The sequence below is a fragment of the Lepidochelys olivacea genome (genome assembly GCF_965140295.1).
Source record: "Lepidochelys olivacea isolate rLepOli2 genome assembly, chromosome: 10".
Taxonomy (NCBI): domain Eukaryota; kingdom Metazoa; phylum Chordata; order Testudines; family Cheloniidae; genus Lepidochelys; species Lepidochelys olivacea.
This window is the reverse complement of record NC_140420.1, coordinates 17110373-17136026: the sequence shown is the minus strand read 5'-3', so window position 1 is coordinate 17136026 and position 25654 is coordinate 17110373. Positions and strand designations below refer to the sequence as shown.

At 44.0% G+C, this 25654-nt stretch overlaps 1 protein-coding gene across 1 annotated transcript in view; it reads right to left on the bottom strand.

Annotated features, from left to right (window-relative positions):
• The window catches only part of DNAH3 (dynein axonemal heavy chain 3), a 109601-nt gene that overhangs the window by 11476 nt on the left and 72471 nt on the right, over positions 1–25654 (bottom strand). The window contains exons 43-53 of the mRNA XM_084640998.1: positions 24731–25025; positions 23647–23826; positions 11908–12031; positions 11632–11788; positions 10287–10430; positions 9001–9667; positions 8748–8913; positions 7098–7314; positions 5424–5606; positions 3206–3404; positions 253–2394 (exon numbers count right to left, since the gene is read on the bottom strand). Of these exons, the coding sequence (XP_084497124.1) occupies positions 253–2394; positions 3206–3404; positions 5424–5606; positions 7098–7314; positions 8748–8913; positions 9001–9667; positions 10287–10430; positions 11632–11788; positions 11908–12031; positions 23647–23826; positions 24731–25025 (4474 nt within the window). The remainder of the gene's footprint in view (positions 1–252; positions 2395–3205; positions 3405–5423; positions 5607–7097; positions 7315–8747; positions 8914–9000; positions 9668–10286; positions 10431–11631; positions 11789–11907; positions 12032–23646; positions 23827–24730; positions 25026–25654) is intronic.

Sequence of the window (25654 nt, the reverse complement as noted above, 5' to 3'; positions counted from 1 at the left end):
TCTTGTTAAACCCCTGAAGATCCAACAGAAATTTATTCATTTCATCACCATTATAATTTTCCCCCACAGTTTCTCCCCCTATTTTGGTATGTTTTTACAAGATAAAGGACGTGTGGAAGGGTAAGAATGTTTGAAATATGAAGCTACTACTACTACAATTAATTTATTGTACTATAAAAGGACTGTTTAAATGAAGGAGCCCACATTTTATCATGCAAAGATTTCAGTTTAAAATCTTTTTTTTAACCTCACCTGCCATAGGATCAGCACCTGGTGATAATACAAAAATCAAAGGTGCACAGCAATTGGAATCATTGTAACTTCCCGCAAGGTCAAAAGTGGGTGGTTCTATATAGGTTCTTCCCATATTTTCTGTGATGAAATCCTGCATTGCTGGAATGATTTTATCAGGTCTTAAACACCTTAGAATGATCATACGATCTAGCCCTACTAAAGTCTTCCATACATCGGGAAATACCTCTTCCTGGGGCTTTGCAGAGTCATAAATCATTTTCCACTTTGAAACATTCTCCCTTACATGATCCATCAGTCCATGAAGGTTTTTTAGACTAGATGCACGTACTATCTCAGCCCATGATTTGTCAGTCAACCACTCTGGGGCTGGGTTGAGGTAAGGGTTATCAAGAGCAACACCCCCTGTCAATAGGAACCGCCAAACCTCATCATCTATTTTATCTTCTCCTTTCATTATTCCTATAGTCAGGAGGAGGGAGAATAGTAGTTTATCCTTCTCAAACAGTGAACGGCAGACATTATTGTAGATGCTTACTGTGAAATGTTCAATTATATTCTCAATTCTCTCCTTTAGATCATCACTCTTTTTGCTATTCGCAATGGATTGAATGTACAAGTTAATGAACCAAATTAATGAATACTGGTACATAGGTTCAATGTTTGCCAGATCAGAAATGCAGAAGAAGAGAGTTGCTGAATGAACAGCTACTGGTTTGTAACCCATTCGAGTAGCATCTATCTGCATTTCAGTTACAGAGGCAATTTCCTGCTTTTCTGAGATTTCTTCAGATAGCTCTTTGGATGAAGACAAAACCTTAATTGCTGTTTCATCTTCTAAGATGTTTCCTTCTGATTTGGAAAGAACCTCAAGGATTTTATCTTCTATCTCCTTCAGCTGTTTCTTATTGGCTGCACTTTCTATGATCAGTTTATTTTTCTTTTCTTCCAGCTCAGGCTTTTCCTTTGCAGCTACAATTCCAAGAAGTTGGTCCTGAAGACCTAGTGGTGTAATCATGAAGTTGAGTAGACAAACTTTCACAGCCACTTCAGGAAAATAATGAGGATTCCTTAAGCGAGTTGTCATATAAAACTTGAAGTCTCTTGAGTATTCAATTATATTTTCACCTAACCTCATGTATTCCACACCCTGTTGCTTGAATGTTAGCTTTAGCAATATAGGCTCTATGAAAGCATCTAGTTCTTCACCAATATTTTCAAGCAAGACTGGTGTTCCAAACTGGATAGCATTTTCCAGTGTCCTCACATAGTTCGTATCAGAGAGTTTCATAACTGAAAGCTTGTTAGCTTTCTCCATATTTTTTATCCACTTGTTGGCTTGCCTTTGAGGATCAATCATTAAAGCCCATCTTCTTGAGTTAGAAACAATTACACCATTATCAATCGAAAATGAATCAACTGGCAATCCAGCAATCTGCCAGGCACGGATTTTGACAGGATCCCCTAAAGTATTACTGAGACTAAAATCATTGGAGCATGGTATGTGCTTCTCCCTGCATAGAACCTGCCATTGCTTTTGGCATTCAAGGCGATAGTCTACAGTAAAGGCTCCCAAATAAGCCACTGTTCCTGAAGATAACAAAACATCACCAGTAAGATCTGTGTATCGGATTCCCAACAATCGTGCAGCTTCTGTCCACCTATCTTTCTCACCTCCAAGTCCACTAATCAGCTTTTCAGCCCTTACCAACTTTTGTGAACAGATTTCAATGTTGTTTTCTAATTCTTTCTTCCGGTTATTCATGGTTTCAAACTCATCATTCAAAGCTTGGAGACGGTCCATTACATCCTTAAGTTCTGCACGCTTTGTATTTAGCTTTTTCATTTGAATTTCAAGTAAACCTTCCGCCTCCTTAAGACGCTCACGTTTTGGAGCAACCACTTTAGCTACACGGTCATACACCTCCATGGCTCTAACCCATTTGCATAAGCCTTCACAGGCTGATGACACATTTTTTATGACAGCTGGCTGAAAATCTGGATGCTGAGTAAACCTCTCTCTGATCCTCTTCATTACAGCAGGAGGAATATTATCCTTGTCGTATGTCTTTAAGCTTTCAAGGAATTTCAGATCTCCTAGAAGCTTTCTAGAGATTCCCCAATAGTCTTCTATCATTTTACCTGTATTGCACATAAATCAAATCAGGCTTAAATCATAGGTATTCAAAATTAAAATACTTTAAACAAAGATATGAAAAAACTAATACTAATTATCTTTAGGTTTGTGCCATACAGCTGCAGTTAACAAATTTTAGAAAAATGCTTACATATAAAAATTCAAACAAGGACACGGCATCATTAATCTGTGTCAAACTGAAATTTAGTATGCATGTACATTAACGATACAATAATTTTAATTTTAATCTGCCAAAAGCAAAGGGGAGAGAGAAACAAATGGTTATAAACATTTTTTGTGGTTGACTTTTATTAAATACATCCTATTCTGAGGATTTTCTTCCTAATTTACATAATAAAAGCAACATTTATAACTATTAATTCCTAATTATTAAGGTATAAATTGTGGGTGCACTAGGTAGGCGAGAAGGTGGTAAAAGGCATCTCTTCCCCTCTTCCATCCAGTATATTTATGTGTGACCCAATACTAATCCTATTAATCCCCATGTGCAAAAGGCTGACTAGCATGGCTAGTGATGCTCCACAGGTCCACGGGGAGTGGTTATCTAGGAGTATGGCACAGTCTGGATTCTGACCTCCCCTACATGCTTGGTAGTGTTTGGCAGGTGGTGCTGGAGGGGAGCATGCAGGTGTAAGGTACAATAATGCAGCATGCTGCACCAGAGCTCTCTGAGGCATCCCTCCTACATCTGCAAATCTTAGCTCGGTGTGAATGTAAAGCAGAATAGGTGACTGTGTCTTAGCTCGGACACAGATGACACAAACAGTCCCTAAGCTTTTACAATGGTATTATTACCGCTGCCACTTGGATCAGGTTTTCTCTCTGGTTTCATTCCTTTCATTACACAGATACTCTCCATAACGAGCTTGACAGGGCCTGGTGGATTCTGCATGGCTTTGACAAGCGAGATGTCTGAGGGGTTCAGGGTATCGAGAGCAGAGAGTGCAGCCTCTAGAGCTGGCATGGCCTCTGCAAGATCCCCTTCACACTCTTCCTGCAAATACATTGAAAGAATTCTTTAATCCTTTGAGTTGCACAGTCTGCTGTAAACTGACTGACATGAGCTGAGAGATGCGAATGTGGCATTAGTGAACCATTTGCAGTTATAATTAACTAGGAACAATGTACATAGCAGTACATTTCAAGCAGAGATAACTATTTTAATAATCTATCCTGACAGTTTAGTGTATTACTCTCTACACAGTCATTTTAACTGCATCTCACCACCATATTCCTTTTTACAGTTGAAGGCCCAAGGGATATCTCCATTTCACCATTTAAACATCTTCAAAATACTTCTGCTGACTTGTTGCAGGTGCTGAGAAATGGGGGCGGGGCGGGGGGTAAGAGTAACAGATCCATGGGACTTCAGAAGAGTGCTGAGCAGTTCATTGCTTTTACCATGTGCATGTTACTATTGCAGCAGAATGCAGCATATAGCAATAACTTCAGAGATAATCCCAGGTACCAGCAGTTGTATATGTTTTGCGTTTCTGCAACAGTTGAGACAGTGCTGGAGATTCTCACAATCTCTCATGGAGGTCTTTGTGCCACCGACATCTGGTCATGGAGATATTCCCTTTGAGGATGTTTGCTCGTGGCCCATGACTGAGCCTCTTGGGTTACTATCACAATATAAATAATAATATTTTCATTCCCCATTAGTATGTATACAGGGTTCTGGATTAATGACTTGCAACTCCTGGCCTATATACAAGAACGTCACACACAAACCGCTGCAGGACAAACAGTTTCCAACAGCATGGTGGGATACTATGTTGGGACACCTCATCGACTAGTATCCAAGACTTAATCTTATCCTTGTAAAGCACACATCTCACTTTTCTCCTACATTCATTAGAGTGAATAGAACATTAGGCTTGCTGGGCAACACTGTAACAAGACCACATTTTTTGTGGGCCTGTCTGCTACACCAAGGGTATGTCTATACCGCAATTAAAAAGCCACATCTGGCCCAAGCTGACTCGGGATTGTTGCGCTTGGGCTAAGAGACTGTTTAATTGCAGTGTAGATGTTCGTGCTCAGGCTGGAGCCTGGGCTCTATGATCCTGTGAGGTCAGAAAGTCCCAGAGTTCAGGTTGCAGCCCAATCCCAAATATCTACACCACAATTAAACTGCCTCATATTGCAAGCCATGTGAGCCTGAGTCAGTGGGCATAGGCCAGCTGCAGGTGTCTAATTGCAGTGTAGACATAGTGAAGAGACTAAGGGTGAAATTCTAGGGTCTGCAGAAGGCCCCAATGCTTTGGAGCTACTGCAGTCCCAGTGCATGGGAAATGGAGGTCTGAGAAGCTACTCCTGCATGCTGTAGAACTCAGGAACACTAGCACAGAGTGGGGAGTGGGGCTATGGATTGGCTGACAGAGTGACATGGCATAGTAATGTGTCCACAAACTACAAACATCATAAGACCATAAACCCCACATAAAGTGGTGGGCCTGGCATACCATAACCTGCTGCTCCAGCTTAGAGGCTATGGCTCCTGTCTGCAGATAGCAGCCTCAGAGTAACTGCACTATAAGCTCTGGGGAGGAGATTTCTTCCTCCCCCACAAACCTCTATATAAAACCTGTTTACTGGGGCTTATTCCACATAAATAACAATCCCAGAAAGATACCCCCTCCCCGCCCATGTAATTAGGTCCATCTCTTTCTTTACTCAGCTGCATAAGGGGACTAACTTTCTCTTTCAGGAAGATCTGAGATGCACCTTGCATTACGTGTGCAAGATGCACGTTGAAGTCAGGACTGGAAAAAGGAATTCTGGGAGCACTGTAGAATTATTATCTGGCCATCGCTAAATACAGCCAGAATAACATTTGTTAACATTATTAACATCTCAATCATTATCTCTTGTGTTTTTGTTTTTTTAATTGCATTGTTAGGAACTTGGGCCTCACCTGTAAAGTACTGTGCATCTATCTCCTCAACCCCCATTTACTTTGACTGGAGACAGATGCAGTATCTCACAGGGACAGGCCCTTGTAAATTACCTTAATAGCTTGGGAAACAGCTGCAGCATCATTCGCCTCCTTTTCATCTGCAGATACTAGCTCCTTCTTTGCATCTACTTCGATCGTTTCTTTTTCTATCTGGATCATCATTTTCTCTGTTTCTGCAGAGGTTTGAATTAGTTCAGGCTGAAGGGCAGTCAGCTCCTTCTGCATTTCTGCAACCTAGTGATGATATTCCGTGAGAGAAATCCTGGTAATTTGCATGTGTATTTCCTGTCTCAGTGTGATAGGTAGAAAATGGTAAAGATGTTACGACACATAGTGCAATTTAAAAAAGGACTCTCAGCATACAAATCACATTTTAAAAAGTAGCCTTCTTGCCTATTTTACTGAGATCTCCTCCTGTTAAAACTGAAGCAGATTTTTAAAATCTAATGTGTTTTTCATATTTGTAATATCTTTACTTTTTGCAATTCACTCAGCCTGGACACTGAAAATAAACTGATCAGTTTTGCTTTCCTTATAGTCAGCTAGTGGACCCCAATGCTCCCCTCCATTTACATGCATGGATGAGAATGAAATCCAGCATAAACCAGGCAAGGGATACAGAAGTTGGAATAGCAGCAGATTCTTGGGGTGCTCTCCTCCACTAGGGAAGTGCACAGAAGTAGGAAGCCCCTTTGTTTTGCCAGGGTCTGTTCCAGGAGCAGCAGGGAGAAGAGCTGGGAAGCTGTCGAGTTGGGGGCTTGGTGGATTTCCTAGTGCAAATCTCCTCAAAAGGTAATGCTCATTCATGCAACAGTAACTCCCTTCCTGCATCTTCTTCCCCTTTTGAAAGGAGGAATAGGCACAGGCATGCACAGCCAATGTCACGAAAGCTCTTGAAGAAACTATGCTGCCAAAGATTCTTCAACTGGGGCTCTGAGAAAACTATAATGTTTAGGGTTACCATATTTGAACATTCAAAAAAGAGGGCGCTCCATGGGGGGGAGGGTATTTGCTCGCGCCCCTCCTGCCCCGGCCCAACTCTACCCCTTCCCCAAAGTCCCCACTCCAGTTCCGCCCCCTCCCTGCCCCGTTGGACCCCTTCCCCAAATCCCTGCCCTGGCCCCGCCTCCTCCCCTGGGTGCACCGTGTTCCCCCCCTCTCCTCTCCCTCCCAGCCATGCGAAACAGCTGTTTTGCAGCGCAAGCATTGGGAGCTAGGGGGAAAAAGCGGGCACTCTCTTGAGTGATCAACATTCACTTTCTTTCTCGAATGATCAACATTCACTCTCTTTCTTGAATGATCAACTCTTCTTTGGGGAAAAATAATAATGGCAAAATCCTGGATGTTTTTAGATGTTTAAAAATTCCTCCTGGACAGCGATTTAAGAACCAAAAAGCCGGACATGTCTGGGAAAATACGGACGTATGGTAACCCTAATAATGTTACTTGAACTTAACCAAACATGTTAGAAAAACTTTGCTAAGTAGCATTGACTCCATTCAATCTTACATTAGGAGATCTACTCTGAAGTTACATGCCACAGTTTCTTAAAATAGCTAAGCAAGAATCTCAGATTTGCTGGTGGCTTTTAAGAAGAAAATTATAAACACAACAGTGAACAGAGAATTAAGCTTGCAACTCTTATTAGCGTTAGCAGAAGCTATGTGCTAAATTAACCATATGTCATGTTAAAAAGTATTCTTCAAGTTTTCAGTCTAAACTTACTTGTGAAGATGCAAATTCAAGTTTTTGCAGACCCACAAGATAACGATTTCTCATCATGTCAACTTCTTGCCTCTTGCTATTTAGTAGAGCCTTAAAGGTGAGAATCAGTTCCAGATAAGATGTTGGTGTTACATAGTTGTGTCTTCGCAGTGTGCTGTAATAGCTGACAGAGAGATCTCTCACACTTTCTTGGAAATATTTGCACATTGACACAACCCTATGGAAAATCTTACATGTTAATATGAATGAAAATGTCTCTTTATATTAATCCTGGCAATTTTGTGTCCTACCAACTGTTTGTTTATTTCTATTAGCATCTAAAACAATGGAGTCAAAGTCTGCTCTTGGTTACTCCAATGTAAATCCAAAATAACTACACAGAAGTCAATGAAATTATATTGGTGTTACTGAGAGCAAAATTTAGCACATTATTTAAAATATACGGAGCTAAATTCTCTTCTCAGAGAGGATTTTCAGAGGTACTGAATATACGTAGTTCACACTAAAGTCAAAGGGAGCTTCAGGTATTGAGCACCAATAAAAATTGGGCCATAAACCCACACAGACCCAAACTGACTATTGTCCTAGGGTGGCTCCCAACTGGGGTACCCACCAGCATCAGGCAGTGGCATCATTGATGTGCTTGCCTCAGTTTCCCCTTCAGTAGTTCCCAGAAATAGTCTAAACAGTCTTTCTGAATATAAATAGCACTTGCAGGGTTAATTTGTTACCAAATAAACCCCTGTGTGTATAAACCATAACAAACCGAGTCCCCAACAGTCTATCAGCGTCCCACCTCATCTCAGTGTCTCCCATCATGCTTACTGCTCAGGTATTGCTCTGGCATCTCTAAGCACATATCACCCCAGCCCTCAGCCCTGTCTGGCCCCAGCTCTCTGGCTCAACAATGTCTGCTGGCTTCCAGGCAATTCCTCCCTCTGCAGATTTTCTAATTTTCCCAGGGGTGCTCGACCCCTGCTTGCCCCAGGCCCCACGCCCACTCCACCCTTTCCCCCAAGCCCCACCACTGTCTCTTCCCACCCTCGTCCCAACCCCGCCCTGCCTCTTCCCACCCTGTTCTTCCCCCTCCCGCAAGCACAGCCTGCCCTCGCTCCGCCCCTCCCCCCAGCTCCTCCTGCATGCCACTGAACAGCTGATCTGCAGTGGGCAGGAGGCACTGGGAGGGAGCGGGGCCCGCTGGCGGGCAGGAGGTACTGGGAGAGGAGTGGGAGGAGCTGATCGGCAGGGCTACGGGTGGGTGCTGAGCACCCACTATTTTTTTCCCATGGGTGCTCCAGCCCTGGGACCCCTCAGGCAGCTCTCACCTGCCCTTTTCCTGACTGAATCCATCTGCACTCTAAGGCAGTTCTGACTCACTAGGTCTATCTCTCCTTGGCTCTTGAGCCCAGGTGTCCCCTTTTAAGCCCCATCTAGGGGTGAACTGACCAGTCTTACAGGGCCAATGTCACCCTGTGAAAACATCAATGGAGTTGCACTCTTGTAACTAAGGGTATGTTGACACTTTGAGCTGAAGCTGATAACCACATCTTCAGCTGAAGTATCACACAGCTGTGATGTTATCCTAATACGATGCTTCAGCTGGAGATGTGGTTATCAGCTTCAGAACTCTCTTGACAAATAAACACATACGCTTTTCGAATTTCATCTTCGAGTTCTACATCCTCCAAAAACTTGTTTGCAACCATTTCCAAAGCATCAGTGGGCCAGGTCTGGAACCAGTCAATGGTGCAGCAGTTTATCAATGAAGGGAACATTCGTAGTCGATTCCGAAATGCATCTCCAATTGGACTCATTGCTGGAAAGAATTCATATTGTTCTTAAGTCCACCAACAGTTAAGAGGCAGAAAGATTTACAATAAGACATTGTGTGTTATATACAGACCTAAGACAATGTGTAAATTTTTCTTCACTCTTTCAATAAAGAAGTTGTACATAGCAAGTGGAGTAGCCTCAATTTTCCTGCCTTCCGTCCTCGCTGCAGCCTGCATTTTCTCAACAATGTCAGCCTTCTCATCCGCTGCGAAGATATTAGGCACATCACCTGTATTTAAAAGCATGTTAACATCCTCCACAAATGATTCGTCCTTTATTTGATTGTCACAGAACAAAAAAGACACATTTTTGTTACTGACGCCAGTCTGCATCATGATTCGTTTCACATCCTCCTTCCATTCGTTGTTGCCATAGGACTTTGTGATTTCAATCTGAGAAAGCTCAAAAGCATTCATGAAGGTGGCCAGCTTGGTAGCACTTTGCCGCCCACTCCCACCAATTCCCACCAAAAGCAAATGACCATTGTCCTGTTTCAGTACTCTGCATATCCTTGAGATATGCTCAATGGCAAACTTAAACATGACCAAGGACATTGGTGCCTTGCTGATAGTGTTGTATTCGTCAAGGTAATATTCCATCACGGTTGTCAGTTGCTTTAAGTCTGTGATTTCATCATAGGTTTTTACATCACTGTCTGGTTTAAAGTAGTCTCCAAAGAAGAGGCTGCGGATATTATTATCGGTGATCTTGCCAGTAGGCGACAGATGACTCAGTACCTATGCAAAAGACAAGATTCAGCTGATAATTCAGATTCTGTTTTTTCTCTAAAGAAATACTCATCCATATCCACATAGTAGTAGGTCCTACTGCTGTGGAAATGCTATCTTCCAGCTGTTCCAATGTATTATTTTAGACCAAAAAAACCAAAACAATGTATGCTGAAATGGTGTTTTTCAGATATGCATACCTCAAAATATGGGTATTCTGATTTCACTGTCTAGTATATGGCCAAGTTTCCAAAAAGCCTAATAATACACCCACAGCATGTATGGAACCTTCCAAATACGCATAAATCAAATAAAAGCATGGCTAACTACCTCAGCCCCAATCCTGCCAGTTACTCATTCCAAGTGACCTCCTGCCCCTGGAGAGAGCCCCACTGAAGTCAGGAGTCCACCTGCAAAGAGTAATTTGCAGGATGAGACCCCTAACTTGCATTTGCAAATGCACAATATACAAATAGATGCACCCGCAAATATTGTGGGTGCACCAATGGAGATGGTTCAAATTTTTTTCTAATATTGCTACAGTATATCTGAAATGTTGAATTAGTTTTGTAAATCTGTCAGTCCCATCTACCTGTCCAAACCATTCTCAGTGTATAAGCCAGCGTACCTTATCAACGCTCTGCTTGAAGTTATTTGAAGTTGTTTCTTTTACCATATTAAAGAACATCTCCCTGTCGTCACTGTCAATTAAGCGGTCATAGAAAACTCGATAAACTTCATGGATCCAAAGTCTGATCAGCTTATCCCCATCCTGTAAAAGCAGATATAAATGAACAGATCAATATTTAAAGGGCAGGACTTGTTTCATAACAAAGGAGTCAGATCTCCATTTGAGGCCTGATCCACCTCTCACTGAAGTCAATGGGAATCTTTGAGTTGTGAGAGTGCAAGCAAATGGGTCAGCTGGCTTCCTCAATACATAATGACTGTGTCATATCTTTCCTGCCAATACAGTCTTGACCTCTGCTCATAAAGCACTTAACTATTGTTACATCAAGGGTGTTTATCTTTGGGGCACTTTATGATGATTTTTCATATTCTAGAATAATATCAGTGGCAATGAACAAAGGACATGTGACTCATGACATGGGTGCTTAGGAGCAATCCTTCCATATAGCGATAAACAATGGGGGTGAAATCCAGGTCCCACTGAAGGCAGCTTCATCCTGAGTACACTCTCATCTCAAGGAATAAGGATTAACATGCATAACTCCCACCCCTGTAATAACATTAACAAAGGTCCCCACCCCTTAAACACCCCTCCTGCCCCAATAGGCTTGCCCCTTGCATGCCCACTATATCAAAGCTGGCACAGAGATCCTCAGAGGACAGCCTGCAGCTGCCTTCCTCATTTTGTGCACCAGAAGAATTCTCCCCTGGATAAATCAAGGGTTTTTATGGCCACTTTATGCCACTCCAGCCCTTTTATCCAGTGTAAAAGGATGACAATGTTCCCCAACTTGCTTAATAGCTTTGTTTGGCTTTTTTATATTACATAGAAACTTCCATCATCAGTTAATAGCAAGATACATTTTTGGGGGCCAAGCCATTCAACCCCTTTGTGGCATCGGTTCCCTCATCTGTAAAATGGGAATAATAATCCTTTTCTCCCTTCTCCTTTTGTCTTGTCTATTTAGGTAGCAAGTTCAGGGGCAGGAACTGTCTCCTACTATGAATATTACAGGGCCTAACACCTCAGGGCCCTGATCTAGCAGTTACTGTAATACAAGCAAATAAATAAATAATAATAATAATAACAATATCTGAATATGTTTTTCTTCATCAAGAGGGAGGAGGAAAATGCATAGCAAAATATTCAGGCCCAATCCTGCTCTCAGTTAAATGCATGCAAACCCATTAAAATTACAGTGCATGTTAGTGAAGAGAATTTAGCTTTAATACTTTATTTTTTTAACTATCGTTTTTATGAACACAGTTAAACAGCAGCCTACTTGTAAATGGGTGTGTGGACACAGCAGCACTCCTCTAACAACACGGGAGAAATCACGAAGATTAAAGACGTAATGGGATTTTGAAGGCGTTGGAAGAAAATTCTCGACAGCCATTTTATAAATAGTCATTGTAGCTTGGATCATCATCTTGCCAAGCCTTAAAAAATAAATAAATAAAAAGAAGAGAAAGGTGAATTTAATTGTGAGGCACGCAAATGAAAGATTTGAGACAATATGTTCTCTGTAAAATAGTCTCGGGAAACATATCACCATTACCTTGTAAATACAGCTTCAAATCCTTTGCTGAAATGCCAGTCAACAATTGAAGAGAAAATCTTGGTTAAAATGTCATCATCAAAAGCGTTGATTGAAATAATATTCAAGTGTCGTGTGAAACGCCCTGTAATACACAGTGAATGACACAGTCATGTCCAGCACTGCACAACACTCTTTCCACCTTAAACCTATCATTTGTCTAGCAGTGACCATCTTATTAGCAATACAATCAAGCTGTACAATTTGGATCTGGATCTGGTTCCAGGGTTTTCTTTCAGGCACATTTCTACACCTTAATAAAATGACACTATCACTAGATGAGACTGATATGAGATTATAAACTGGGTTATATTTTGCTTCAGTACTGTGCATAGCTCTTAAAAGAATGTCAGTGTTTAACATGAAGGGCCTGCTTCTCATTTAAACTAAGGCTGCTTTTATACTGCTGTCAATCTGGGCTCAGATCGGACTGCATGTAGCAGCACAGTGTACTGATACATCTCTCAAGCAGCGATATTGATCTCCTGAATCAAAGCTTTCATAAAAACAAAACAATACGAAAAAGTAATGCCTTACCTACACTTAAAAGTTTTGCTGCTTTTAAGTATACCAGTACAATGAATGCAGGCCCATCCACCCCAGTGTAGACGCAGTTATATCTGTATAGAAGTGCTTATATTAGTACAACTTATTCCGGTTCTGCAAAGTGAAATAAACTGTAGCAGCATAGAGTACCTTATACCAGTATAACTGCGTTTTCACTAGGGCTTTCAGCAGCGTACTAATGTCAACAAAAAATTACACTCCTACTGGTGAAACTTTTCACGTGTAGACCAGTCCTCAAACTCTCAGGCCTTGTCTTCTCTAAGAAAAAGGCTGTGACAATCAGGATCCAGACACCACAAGGGGAGACCAAAAGGCTTAAACCCACCAAATGAGATACGTATACAGACCATGGTTATCATAGGTGCTGACTCCGTGGGTGCTCCAGCCCTGGAGCACCCACGGAGAAAAATTAGTGGGTGCTCAGCACACACCAGCAGCAAAGCTCCACCCTCTCTCCCTTGCCCCCCAGTATCTCTCCCCCACTGGTGGCCCCGCTGATCACTCCTCCCCTTCCCTCCCAGTGCCTCCTGCCTGACACAAACAGCTGTTTCGCGGTGTGCAGGTCGGCTCCGGGAGGGAGTGGGAGGAACAGGGATGGGGCGCACTCGGGGGAGGGGACAGAAAGAGGCGGGGAAGAGGCAGGGCAGGGACTTGGGGAAGGGGTAGAGTGGGGGCGGGGCCTGGGGCGGATGGGGGCGGCGGGAATCGAGCACCCACCAGGTAGAGGGGAAGTTAGCACCTATGATGGTTATGAATTTATGAATTTATGTAACTGTGCTCATAAACTGTGGTGCAATTTCAGCTCTATCTCCCAGTAGGGCAGGGAGCAGTCAGGCAGGTAGAGACACCTCCCGAACCGGTTGTTTACACAAAACTGGCTTCAAGTAACTCCATTGTCCAGTCCAGGAAAAGAAAATGGTGGACTGTTGGGGTTAATGGAAGGATATGGATGCAACTCTACATAAAAAAGAACATTCCGGCTCCAAACATCAAGTCAGGAAGGCGTATCCCCATTCCGAATTACCATGACTCACCATGGACTGAGGGGGGGGGAGGAAAAAGCCCTTTTCAAAGCAGGCTTGGAACTGAGGGATTTCCTCCCACCTATGGCTAGGGGGTACATTGTTTTAAGGCATTGTTGTGGGAGGGATAGCTCAGTGGCTTGAGCATTGGCTTGCTAAACCCAGGGTTGTGAGTTCAATCCTTGAGGGGGGCCATTTAGGGATCTGGGGCAAAAATTGGGGATTGGTCCTGCTTTGAGCAAGGGGTTGGACTAGATGACCTCCTGAGGTCCCTTCCAATCCTGATATTCTATGATTCTATACCTTGGGGGAGCACCCTGTAAACGCCATGTTCCTCTATGAATAGGTGACTCTTATTAAAAAAGGAATTTTATCTAACAGGAAAGTGCAAAGCCAGAGGCTGTGTCTCTGTTTGGTTTCTGTGTCACTCGTATATGTTTCCTTTCCCCTTACTATTCCATCTTGGAATCTGCGGTTTTTCTATTAAATACACTTTTTGTATAGTTTAATCCCAAACAGCTCTCTGGTGTACAAACTCTGTGGAGTGTGTATGCCAAAGTGAGTTGATAACTTGAGGTGGGGGGGAGGGCTAATTTCATGCCTTGAAGTTCAGAGTTGAGGAACCAGAGGGGAACGGTCAGAGTGTCTGCTAATTAAGAACTCAGGGAGGACGTATCTGGGGAGACTCAGGACTTGGAAGGGAAGATGTCACCCGTAAAGAGTAACTGGGTTGGTCAGAGCCGGGATGAGACCTTGTGCTTGTGGGATCTGAACCATAGCCGCACAGAACCAAGACCAGGCAAGGTTACAGGGAAGATGGTGACAGAACCCCTTGCTGGTCTGGGTGGACCCCAAAACATCACAAAGGCATGTTCTTACCTCATGGTAACTAAGGGTATATGAAGCCAAACAGCCAGCCCCCTCCCCCTCAGACCAGCATTGCTGGAAACACAGGAGGAAGCAGGAACAGGGCACTTAACATATATTCCAGCACAGCCTTTGAAGCTGTGAAAGCACAGGTGTGCTGCTACAATGTGCCTCTGGGAGCAGATACAAGGATTAAGCTCACAGCAGGCAGAGGCCCTGTGACAGACATGGCTCTTAGCCCCAACTAAATAGCGTGATGCACACACACCAACATCCTAGGTGGGAAAATATTTACCCTGATAAAAGAAATGCCCAGTAGTCGAAACTTATTGTTTCTCTCCTTTGCAAGTGTAAACTACTCTTGCGAAAGCTGGCGTCACCCAGACAGACCAGCCTCAATTTGGCATAAGAAAGGAGAAAGAGAATAAAGGAGTACAGAGGTATAAGTAGGGGACCTACAGCACCATGATTTTTGAGTGCTTTTCACTATCTATCTGCTGGTCAGATAAGTGACAGCCTCCCAAGGCTTCTGCAGCTAAGAGGGTCCCTACGCCTTGTCCCTTATTCGTCTTTCCGCGGAATTGAGTGACCGATCCTGGCTTGGCACCGCTGGAATCGAGAGATGCAAGGAGGGTAAGAAGCACCCACACCTGATCTCCTATCTTTAGTGTACACATATTTTGAAATAGAGCTCTATATTTTGTTTTCTTTCTTTGGGATTGTGGCTTCAGTTTTGTAACTTGTTTGTGTGTGTAACATCTCTACATTTAAATAAGTAGGCACTAGCAATTTTGTAACCACATGATTAGAATCTAGCTTAATAAAGTTTTGGTAACCATTTATGCATAAGCCTGACTTGTTTTCTCTGGTTTACTGTAAAGCAGCCAACACAATTAAAGAACCTCAGCTGTTTTGGCTCTAAAGCCTGGCCATTAGGTGAGAGTACTAAGAGCCTAGCGTTGAGTTGTGCCGCCTCCACGGGGCAAACTCTTGGGGCACCTGTCAGTCAATCCTGGCTGCCCGCTGCGAAGGAGCTCTGAGCTCTAGCAGTTAAAGTCACGGGTGTGGAGAGGCTCTTAGTGCTGCCATTGGGGCACCTGTCAGTCAGTATTGACTGCCCGCTGCGAAGGAGCTCTGAGCTCTAGCAGTTAAAGTCACGGGTGGTTAGGACCTTGGGGCATCCGTCAGCCTAGCCCGGGCTGCCCGCCGCGAAGGGACAGTGCGTCCTAGCGGTTAAAGTCACAGATGGTATAAACGGGCATAGCTGGCACCTCACCAAACATCCTTGGCCGTCGGCTAACAGAAATTGGCGTCACGAACAGGATTGTGATATAGGCTGCACTACAGTAACACAATGAAACCAGTCATGATAAACACCACAGAATTCCTTGAGCTAGAGAAAAGTTTGACCCAAGAAGGATGGGGAAATCCCCTGTGGAGCAAAGAACTGCTGGAGAAATATTGGGGAAAACCAGCAGAGATCTGGCAGCATTTCTGTAACTGGAGAACTGCCTGCAAGATGAAGAAAGGGAAAGGAAAAGGTGCTTGTATGTGGCTGCTTACTAACATTTGGCAAGCTGCCTGTAAGGATTATCATAGTCTGTCAATAGAATTTAATAGGCTGCAACAGGAAAGGGACACACTGCGCCAGGAATGCCAGAATTTAGATACCAGAGTAAGAACACTGAATAGGGATATGGAACATCTTCAGAAAAGATTACTTCCCTTAATTGAGAAAGAAGGGATAGAACGAAGGGAAAAGCTGGAGACTAAAACACGCAGTATCAACCGGGCTAAAGTTGAGACTGCTCTCTGGCTAGACCCTGAGGAATGGGATGGAGACATTTGGGATTCAGCAGATGAGTCCCCCTCCTCTGAGGAGGAAGGTCCCTCTGTAAAATTAAGACCAGCTATCACACATCACAAATCAGAAGAACATGAGGAAAATTTGAGTGGGGCAGAGCTGGATGAAGAAGGGGATGACAATTATCCATCCACCTCTTCAAAAACAAAGAAGGGAGGTAAAAAGGGAAAAGGGAGTAAAGCTCCAACACACTTTACCAAAATTACCACCCGCCAATATACTCCCATGGAGTTAAAAACAATCCAGGGAGATTTTGCTAAAAAGCCTGAGGAAGGTATAATAGAGTGGCTGGTCCGCCTCTGGGACACTGGGGGTGGATATATACGCCTGACAGCCCAAGAAACTGAGCGCCTTAACTTAGGTGCAGGAATATTCCTGGAACACTCAGAGGGGAACACCCCTAAAACACTTTGGTCTCTGGCTTGTCAATGGGCAAGAGGAATTTACCCAGCAGACCGAGATGAACCCACAGTAATGCACTGGACCAACATAGATGAGGTAAAAACAGCTCTATTATCTGTGGCTGTCATTAGCATGCTTGGCCAAAACCCTCAAGAGTTAGCCTATGAAAGCCCATGGGAGGATCAGGTAGATGTAGATGATCTCAGACCCCTGCTTAAGGGAGTTCCGAGTAACCACAGGGCTATGGCACTGTCCCTTAGATCAGAAGCTGCAGCACATAACAGTATCTTTCGGGCACTGCTAAACCTTCTGGTGTCATACTTTAGAGAATTCGGAGACATCAGAGCACTGACAGGCAAAGCTAAGATGCGTTCCCTTCAGGGAAACAAGGGGGCACCATCTAAAGGACATAAAAACAAGCGAGAGCCAACCCAGGAGGAAAAGGAGCTTAGAGCCAAGTTGTGGAGACAATGTCTGGCTTTAGGTTATCCCAGAGATGTGATAAATGGACTGCCCACAGAGCGGCTAAAATTATTCACCACCTTTAAAAGAGCTGACTGGGAGACAACTCATGCTACTCCCAGTGCACCTCTGCAGCTCTCTCCTCTTTCCCCACCTGCAGACACCCGATATACTCCATTGCTGCAGCAACTGCAAGAGTTACCAGAGCAGGGAAACTAGCTTGCGGGGGTCAATCTCCTCTCCTAATAAACCAGCTTAAATCCAAAGAGGAGAAAACAACAGCAAAAGACCCCCGGATACATGTAACTGTAAATGACAAACACATTATTCCTTTCTTAATGGACACAGGGGCTCAAAGGTCCATGATTAAGCGAGAAAGTTTTCAGGGCTCGCCACCTACTGGCGGAAAACAGGTACTTGTTACAGGGGTAAATGGCAGTACCATAACTTACCCATTAGTTAAGATAAAACTGGATATCCCCTTGCAACCCCACCATCAGCCCCGAAAATATGAGGTGATTTTGGGCAATGCCAACATACTGGGCATGGACGTTTTAAGAGGAAAGAAGGGAAGGATTAATGGGGAAAGATGGGCTTTTGGAGTCAGTTCTGTTCCTCATGCCACCCACCTGGAAGAGGAAAGCCCTCCCCACTATTCTGTAAACTTACTTAGCAGCGCGCCTGCTCTCCCGCCCTCAACAGTAACAAACACAAAGCAGTATAATGCCCCAGCTGAGGCCATAAGCCCTGTTACTGACCTGATCAAAGATTTGGAACAGCGAGGAATTTTAATTCGTACCCACTCTCGCTTTAATTCTCCTGTGTGGCCCATCAAGAAACCAAATGGCAAATGGAGACTCACTATAGACTATAGGAAGTTAAACAGTAACACTGGACCATTAACTGCAGCAGTCCCTAGCATAACAGATATTGTAAACACCATACAAACCTGGGATAAACCCTGGCTAGCAGTATTAGATGTAAAGGACATGTTCTTCATGGTCCCTTTGCAACCAGCTGACCAGGAAAGATTTGCTTTTACTTGGAAAGGTGTACAATACACTTTTACCCGAATGCCACAAGGGTTTAAACACTCACCCACTATTTGCCATGGGGCACTGGCAAAGGTCCTAGATGACCTTATCCTGCCACCCAATGTACAAACTGTGCAATACATTGATGACATCTTAATAGGTGGGAAAACCTCAGAAGAGGTACAGGAGGCTATGAATCAAATCAAAGGAGCACTAGAAGCCCTTAATTTAGAGTTACCAGCTGAGAAATGCCAAGGTCCCTCCCAAGAGATAAAATTCTTAGGTACTGTATGGATGGGGAGGTAGGAGGTCTGTGCCTAATGACACTGTGCAAGAGCTAAATCAGGCACCCTCCCCTGAAAGTAAAGATCAATTGAGACAGATTTTGGGAACCCTGGGGTTTTGGAGAAAACATGTACCTGGCTTTGCCATTATAGCCAGACCATTGTACAATTTGTTAAAGAAAAGTGCTGCCTGGGAATGGGCTCCTGCCCATGAGGAAGCCCTCAGACAACTGATAGGGGAGATACACACCTATCAGGCTCTGGGTCCCATACATCCTGAAGCCCCATTCCATTTGTACCTAACTGTGGGAGCCACTGGAATGTCTTATGCTCTCTGGCAAGAAAGTGACACTGCTCCCAGACGACCAATTCAGTTTGGTTCCAAGTCATGGCAAGGGTCACAGGCTAACTACACGCCTTATGAGAAGGTGCTTCTGGCAGCTTACACAGCCTTGAGAGAAACTGAGGAATTAACTCAGGATAAGGACATCACAATTCACACTCCTCTTCCAATCATTAAACCTATATTGGAAGGGAAAGAGTTACCACCTGGTGTAGCACAAAAGATGACTATCCAAAGATGGGCACTTTACATACACCACAGGGTAGGGAGTGCAGACACTGCACAAAACCCCACTATGATTCAGGAATCCCTATGGAAAGTAGGAATGCCTGATGAATACCGCCTGCCTCCACAGCAGTCTCCCATTAAGGATGCTGCCCCATTTGATCCTTCTAAGCCTGAGGGAGTATGGTTCACTGATGGCAGTGCCAGGCTGGTCAAAGGAAAATGGAAGGGAAAAGCTGCAGCAGTGCCTGCAGACACCTCTGCAGCACCCCTAACTGCTGAAATTGATGGGTCAGCACAACTTGCAGAATTGGCTGCAATTAAACTGGCCTGTGAAGCAGGAGCCACCGCAGTATATACGGACTCCTATGCGGTATGGGCAGGTGCCACTCAGTGGATCACTAACTGGAAAAATAACCACTGGGAAATAGGAGGTAAACCAGTCTGGGGACTGGAATACTGGAAGTGGTTATATCAGCATGCCCTGCAACAACCCCTGTCTATAGGACATGTCTCAGCTCATCAGAGGAATAATACCCCAGCTGCACAGTTAAACAATTTAGCTGATGCAGCTGCCCAGCTCTTTACCACACAAGTAGAATGGGAACGCTTATATTCATGGTTACATGATAATTTAGGACACACAGGAAGTGATGAGTTAGTGCGGCAAGCACATATCAGGGGGTGGCCTATCACCCACAGACAGGCTAGAGACCTGGTACAAGCCTGCGCTATTTGTGCTGAGACTAGAAAACATATAGCAGAAGGACAAAGGTTTGCCAGGCTAAGAGATGGAAAAACACTATGGGCAACCTGGCAGGTCGACTATGTCGGACCACTGCCCACTACAAGGCAGAGGTGGAAATACATCTTGACTGGGGTAGAAATTGTTTCAGGGATTGGTTTTGCATATCCAACCCGATTGGCAACAGGGTTGTCCACAGTTATGGGACTAAACCGCTTAACAGCAAGTGTCCCAATGCCTCAAGAAATCCAATCAGATAATGGTTCGCATTTTAAGAATAAACTTGTAAGGGAATGGACCCTTAACCATGGAGTCCAATGGACCTTCCACCTTCCATATCGACCTCAATCTAATGGCATGGTCGAGCGCTGGAATGGGTTTCTAAAGAATCACTTGAAGCCTACTGATGGCACATGGGGAGACAGACTGGACGAAGTGGTGCAGAGATTAAACAACAGACAGACTCCTACAGGAAGTCCAATCAGCAGGGGATTCTTCCCTACAGGGAAAGCTATCTCCCCTGCCAGAACACCACTGCACAGTTCCAAGTATGCTCCCGGAGATACTGTTGTGATTAAACACCCAGCCCTGGGAACCTTTACCTGCATTTTGCACGCCTATAAAGAGAAAGGTGTATGGAGTGCCTTAAATGCTGATAAAAGGCTAATAACCATTACAGAGGCTTGGATCGCATCCAAGACCGGCTGACCATGTGATTTATTGCAGGAATGGTCCCATGGTTCCGAGCAACCTGCCAGCTAACCTGTCAGCAAAATGGATCATGCAGCAGACCTGTTTGATCACTAGAGACTACTATGGACTGTTGATATATTTGCCATTACTTATAATAGCAGGTGTAATTTTTGCTTTTGGTTTTAAAATAAGTTTTTTTAGCTACAACACGACCCACCAGAGATATGTTCCTGCAAGCCCTCATGATCCTTCTGTTGGCTCCAGTCACCTTGGCAATACCAGAACATCCTCTTCGGGGAGCAATCCAAACCATCGCCTCAGCTGCTGGTGCTACAAATTGCTGGATGTGCACCTTGCTAGATTCAACCAATGGACTGGGAATTGAATTTGTACCACTACATGCAGTAGCTGAGAATGGACAAACCTCATGGATGCAATGGTTAGCTCAACACTTGGGATTCTCCCTCTCCCCGTTTTTACATTCGGTTGTGAATACTGTTTTAACCATTTTAATTATTGTAATTGTTTTTTGTGTAACTTTATGTATTATGAAGCGTTTGATTCACACTGCTCTTTCCTCCACGCAAATCAGATACCTAGAGCTAAAAAGGGATCCTAACCAATTCCGCGAACCCTCATCCTCTAATTTGGTTGTTGGGTATTTCTAGATTTCCCCAAGGAGGGCAAGAGGTGCTGGCATCACCGCCACCTTGCAATCTGGGATGTAGTGTGGTGCATCAGGGGGTGGAATGTAGCCAGACAGCCAGCCCCCCCCCCCCCCCCTCAGACCAGCATTGCTGGAAACACAGGAGGAAGCAGGAACAGGGCACTTAACATATATTCCAGCACAGCCTTTGAAGCTGTGAAAGCACAGGTGTGCTGCTACAATGTGCCTCTGGGAGCAGATACAAGGATTAAGCTCACAGCAGGCAGAGGCCCTGTGACAGACATGGCTCTTAGCCCCAACTAAATAGCGTGATGCACACACACCAACATCCTAGGTGGGAAAATATTTACCCTGATAAAAGAAATGCCCAGTAGTCGAAACTTATTGTTTCTCTCCTTTGCAAGTGTAAACTACTCTTGCGAAAGCTGGCGTCACCCAGACAGACCAGCCTCAATTTGGCATAAGAAAGGAGAAAGAGAATAAAGGAGTACAGAGGTATAAGTAGGGGACCTACAGCACCATGATTTTTGAGTGCTTTTCACTATCTATCTGCTGGTCAGATAAGTGACAGCCTCCCAAGGCTTCTGCAGCTAAGAGGGTCCCTACGCCTTGTCCCTTATTCGTCTTTCCGCGGAATTGAGTGACCGATCCTGGCTTGGCACCGCTGGAATCGAGAGATGCAAGGAGGGTAAGAAGCACCCACACCTGATCTCCTATCTTTAGTGTACACATATTTTGAAATAGAGCTCTATATTTTGTTTTCTTTCTTTGGGATTGTGGCTTCAGTTTTGTAACTTGTTTGTGTGTGTAACATCTCTACATTTAAATAAGTAGGCACTAGCAATTTTGTAACCACATGATTAGAATCTAGCTTAATAAAGTTTTGGTAACCATTTATGCATAAGCCTGACTTGTTTTCTCTGGTTTACTGTAAAGCAGCCAACACAATTAAAGAACCTCAGCCGTTTTGGCTCTAAAGCCTGGCCATTAGGTGAGAGTACTAAGAGCCTAGCGTTGAGTTGTGCCGCCTCCACGGGGCAAACTCTTGGGGCACCTGTCAGTCAATCCTGGCTGCCCGCTGCGAAGGAGCTCTGAGCTCTAGCAGTTAAAGTCACGGGTGTGGAGAGGCTCTTAGTGTTGCCATTGGGGCACCTGTCAGTCAGTATTGACTGCCCGCTGCGAAGGAGCTCTGAGCTCTAGCAGTTAAAGTCACGGGTGGTTAGGACCTTGGGGCATCCGTCAGCCTAGCCCGGGCTGCCCGCCGCGAAGGGACAGTGCGTCCTAGCGGTTAAAGTCACGGATGGTATAAACGGGCATAGCTGGCACCTCACCAAACATCCTTGGCCGTCGGCTAACAGTATACCTACACTTTGATCTGGGGACGTGATTCCCACCTCGAGTAAACATACTTGCGCTAGCTCTGATAGAGTTAGTGTGCTAAAAATAGAAGTATAGCAGTAGGAGTGGCGGTAGGGACTAGCTTCCCTCAGTGCACACCCAACATCTCTAATGGGCACACACTCAAAGCGGTTAGCCCTGTCACTGCTTGCACTGTCATGGCTACATTCTATTTCTAGTGGACTAGCTCAGTGAGGGGCTAGCACAAGTATGTCTACCCGAGCTGGGAATCATACCCCCAACTTGAACTGTGGACATACTCTGAGATGAGCTAAAATTCTGGAGAATGCAAGACAATCTGTAGTTTTCACACAAGTTAGCAAGTTAAGATAAACCTTAGATTCACCCTAGTTTTTACCTTGACTTGCTAACGTGCAAAAGCTACATACTGCCTTGTCTACACTAGGATTTTACTGTGTTAGTCAGCATGTGTTATCTAACGTGATAAGAACATACCTGTTCCTAAGTGTTTGGTATTATTTTCAGCCTTTGCATCTTCTGTTGATTATTAAACCCACCCTGAGGAAACGGACGTGGACTTAAACTTGAGTCATCATCAATCATCACCACCATCATCATCATCACTCTTCCCATACCATCAGGTGAGGCAGAAGTCAATCAACGCCAGTCATCCTTATCCTGGGCACATTTTTACAGATACTTTATATTCAGATGTAATAATAAATGTGAGTATGTGGGCTTTATTTGGAATGACCCAGCTGGTGAATCTGCCCACTGGCTTACAATCTGTATACAAACCCAGCACTTGCCTACACAAAGATTTAGTCTGTGAAAAGCTAAAATGTGAATCTACCCCATGCTAGCCTGCCAAAGACTAACCATGTAGACAGTTCATTAATATGCTTTGATCTAATCCCATTTCAAAGAGGACTAGATCAAAGCACATTGACAAACTGTTAATGTACATCATCAGTGCAGGGTAGATTCACACCCCAGCTTGCCACAAACTAATTATTCATATAGACAGGCTCATAGTCTTCTATTTGAATAACATTAGGCAAGCCAGGCTTCCCTCTATAACCTCAGTCAACTAGACAATGCATTGTCACAGTGATGTATTTCTGTCTTTTATTTATTTATATATTATATTATATTATATTTCCTACCTGTAATATCATTCCTTCCTCCACCAGGAGGGCCCATTGCTGAAACAAGTAAGACATCTACGATATCAAGCCTGGATGTATCCTTCTTGTCATACCAGTGACCATGATCAATCCACTGTCTAAGAAGCTCAATAGGTGGCTGGGCTCCGTACACCTCCTTCGCAGGCATGTTTAGGTCATCTAGAAAGAATGTTCATGTCTTAAGAAACAAATCAAAGCACAGATACCTATTGTTTCTCTAAACAAGGAAAAGGTTACCTTTCGTTGTTATTATTTCTCTTTGATGCAACAACTGCATCTAATGTAATTATACCTGCAGGGATAATTTTTTTTAAGTTAAAGATATTGTTTTAATTTAGTTTGGCTGATGGGCTGTTTTTTTTGTTTTTTGTTTTGTGTTTATTTAAGATCACAAATTGCAACATAAGGTACCAAACTACACAGACCTAAAGTAAGTGAGTGAACCATCTTAAAGACAAGCACCACTTCAATGCAGTGGCGCTGGACTACTTTTTACACTGGGGGGTACTGAAAGCCAGAGGTCCCCAAACTTTTCACCTCACACCCTCCCTGTCTGTGCTCCCTCTCCCCAGAGCTGGGGCCAGGAACGGGGTATGGCTCCAGGAGGTGTGTGGGGGGAGGGGGCTGAGGCTGGAACCACAGCTGTGGGAGGGAGCAGAGTCCAGGGTGTGGGGCCAGCAGCCAGGTCCCTGCATGCAAGACCAGGAGCAGAGCCCTGGACGCGGAACCTGCATCTGGGACCCCGGGTGCGGGACCAGGAGCGGATTCCTGGGCACGGGTCCAGCAGCATCGGGACCCTGGGTGCAGGGCCAGCAGCTGGGACCTCATGCAAAATGTGGGGGTGCTGCAGCACCCCCCACATCCTTAGTTCCCATGCCTGTGCTTCAATGTATATAAATTTTCCAGCAGGGGACAGTCCTAATCCTTTCACAGATGCCTTAAACAAAAAACAAAAAAACCCAGCAAGTAGTGCGGAATTGTGTAAGTATCAGAACAATGAAGCACTTAGTTCTCCTGAAGTCTGAATTTACATGAAGAAATAAGAACACACAAGTTATCTTACCTACAAATATTACATTTTTTTTCCCCACGGGAGGTCCAAATAGTCCTTTTCTTCTTCTGTCCAGCTTTGACATAATAATATCCTGGGTTTGGTTAGCTGAAGTTCTTGCAGAGAAGTTGATGCAGTTAGGGATGTATTTAAGCTTTGGAAGTTGCAGCAGAAAGCTGTTGGTAATAGCGGATTTTCCTGTGCCAGTGGGGCCCACAAACAGCAAGGGGATGTTATGTTCCACATATGTTTTTAGAAAAAAATTTTGCCTGGCTGTTTCCATTGTTGGAATTATAAGCTCGGACACCTATTATATGGAAAAGTAAAATACCGTGTGGAAAACAAATATCTAACACTGTAATCAATACTGAGGTTTGAAATCAACTTACTGCAGTGAGTTTATTGCCCAAAAAAGGAGTTTTTAAAAATTACTTCTACATGTAAATAAAGGTTATTACAAGTTTCTTGTAGAGAGTGTAAATGGTAAGTAAGGAGCTGCTTTTGTTCTGTGTTTGTACAGCACCTAGCACAATGGATCCTGCTCCATGACTAGGACTCCTAAGCACTGTGACAATTCAAAGCAAAAATGGGAACATTGGATAATTCCTAATTTGGGGCTCAATTCTGCCCTTTACTGTGCAAAGGGAAGGGGTAAAATGTCACAGGGAGTCTCTTCTCCTCCCACGTCAGAGGGGCAGCTATGCACTGTGTACTTAAAATGTTATTTTTAAATGATGAAATAAAGATTTGTTCTTCTTCTTTCCACTTATGTCACGTAGATGCTAGCTGTACTGATATCTAGCATGTCAATGAGGAATAGTGGTAATGAGGCAATGGGTAACAACATTTTGAACTTCTTAAAGTGCTCTACAACTATTAATGAATTTAACCCCACATCACACCTGCAAGGCAGGTGTAACAGTGTGGCTCACCCCG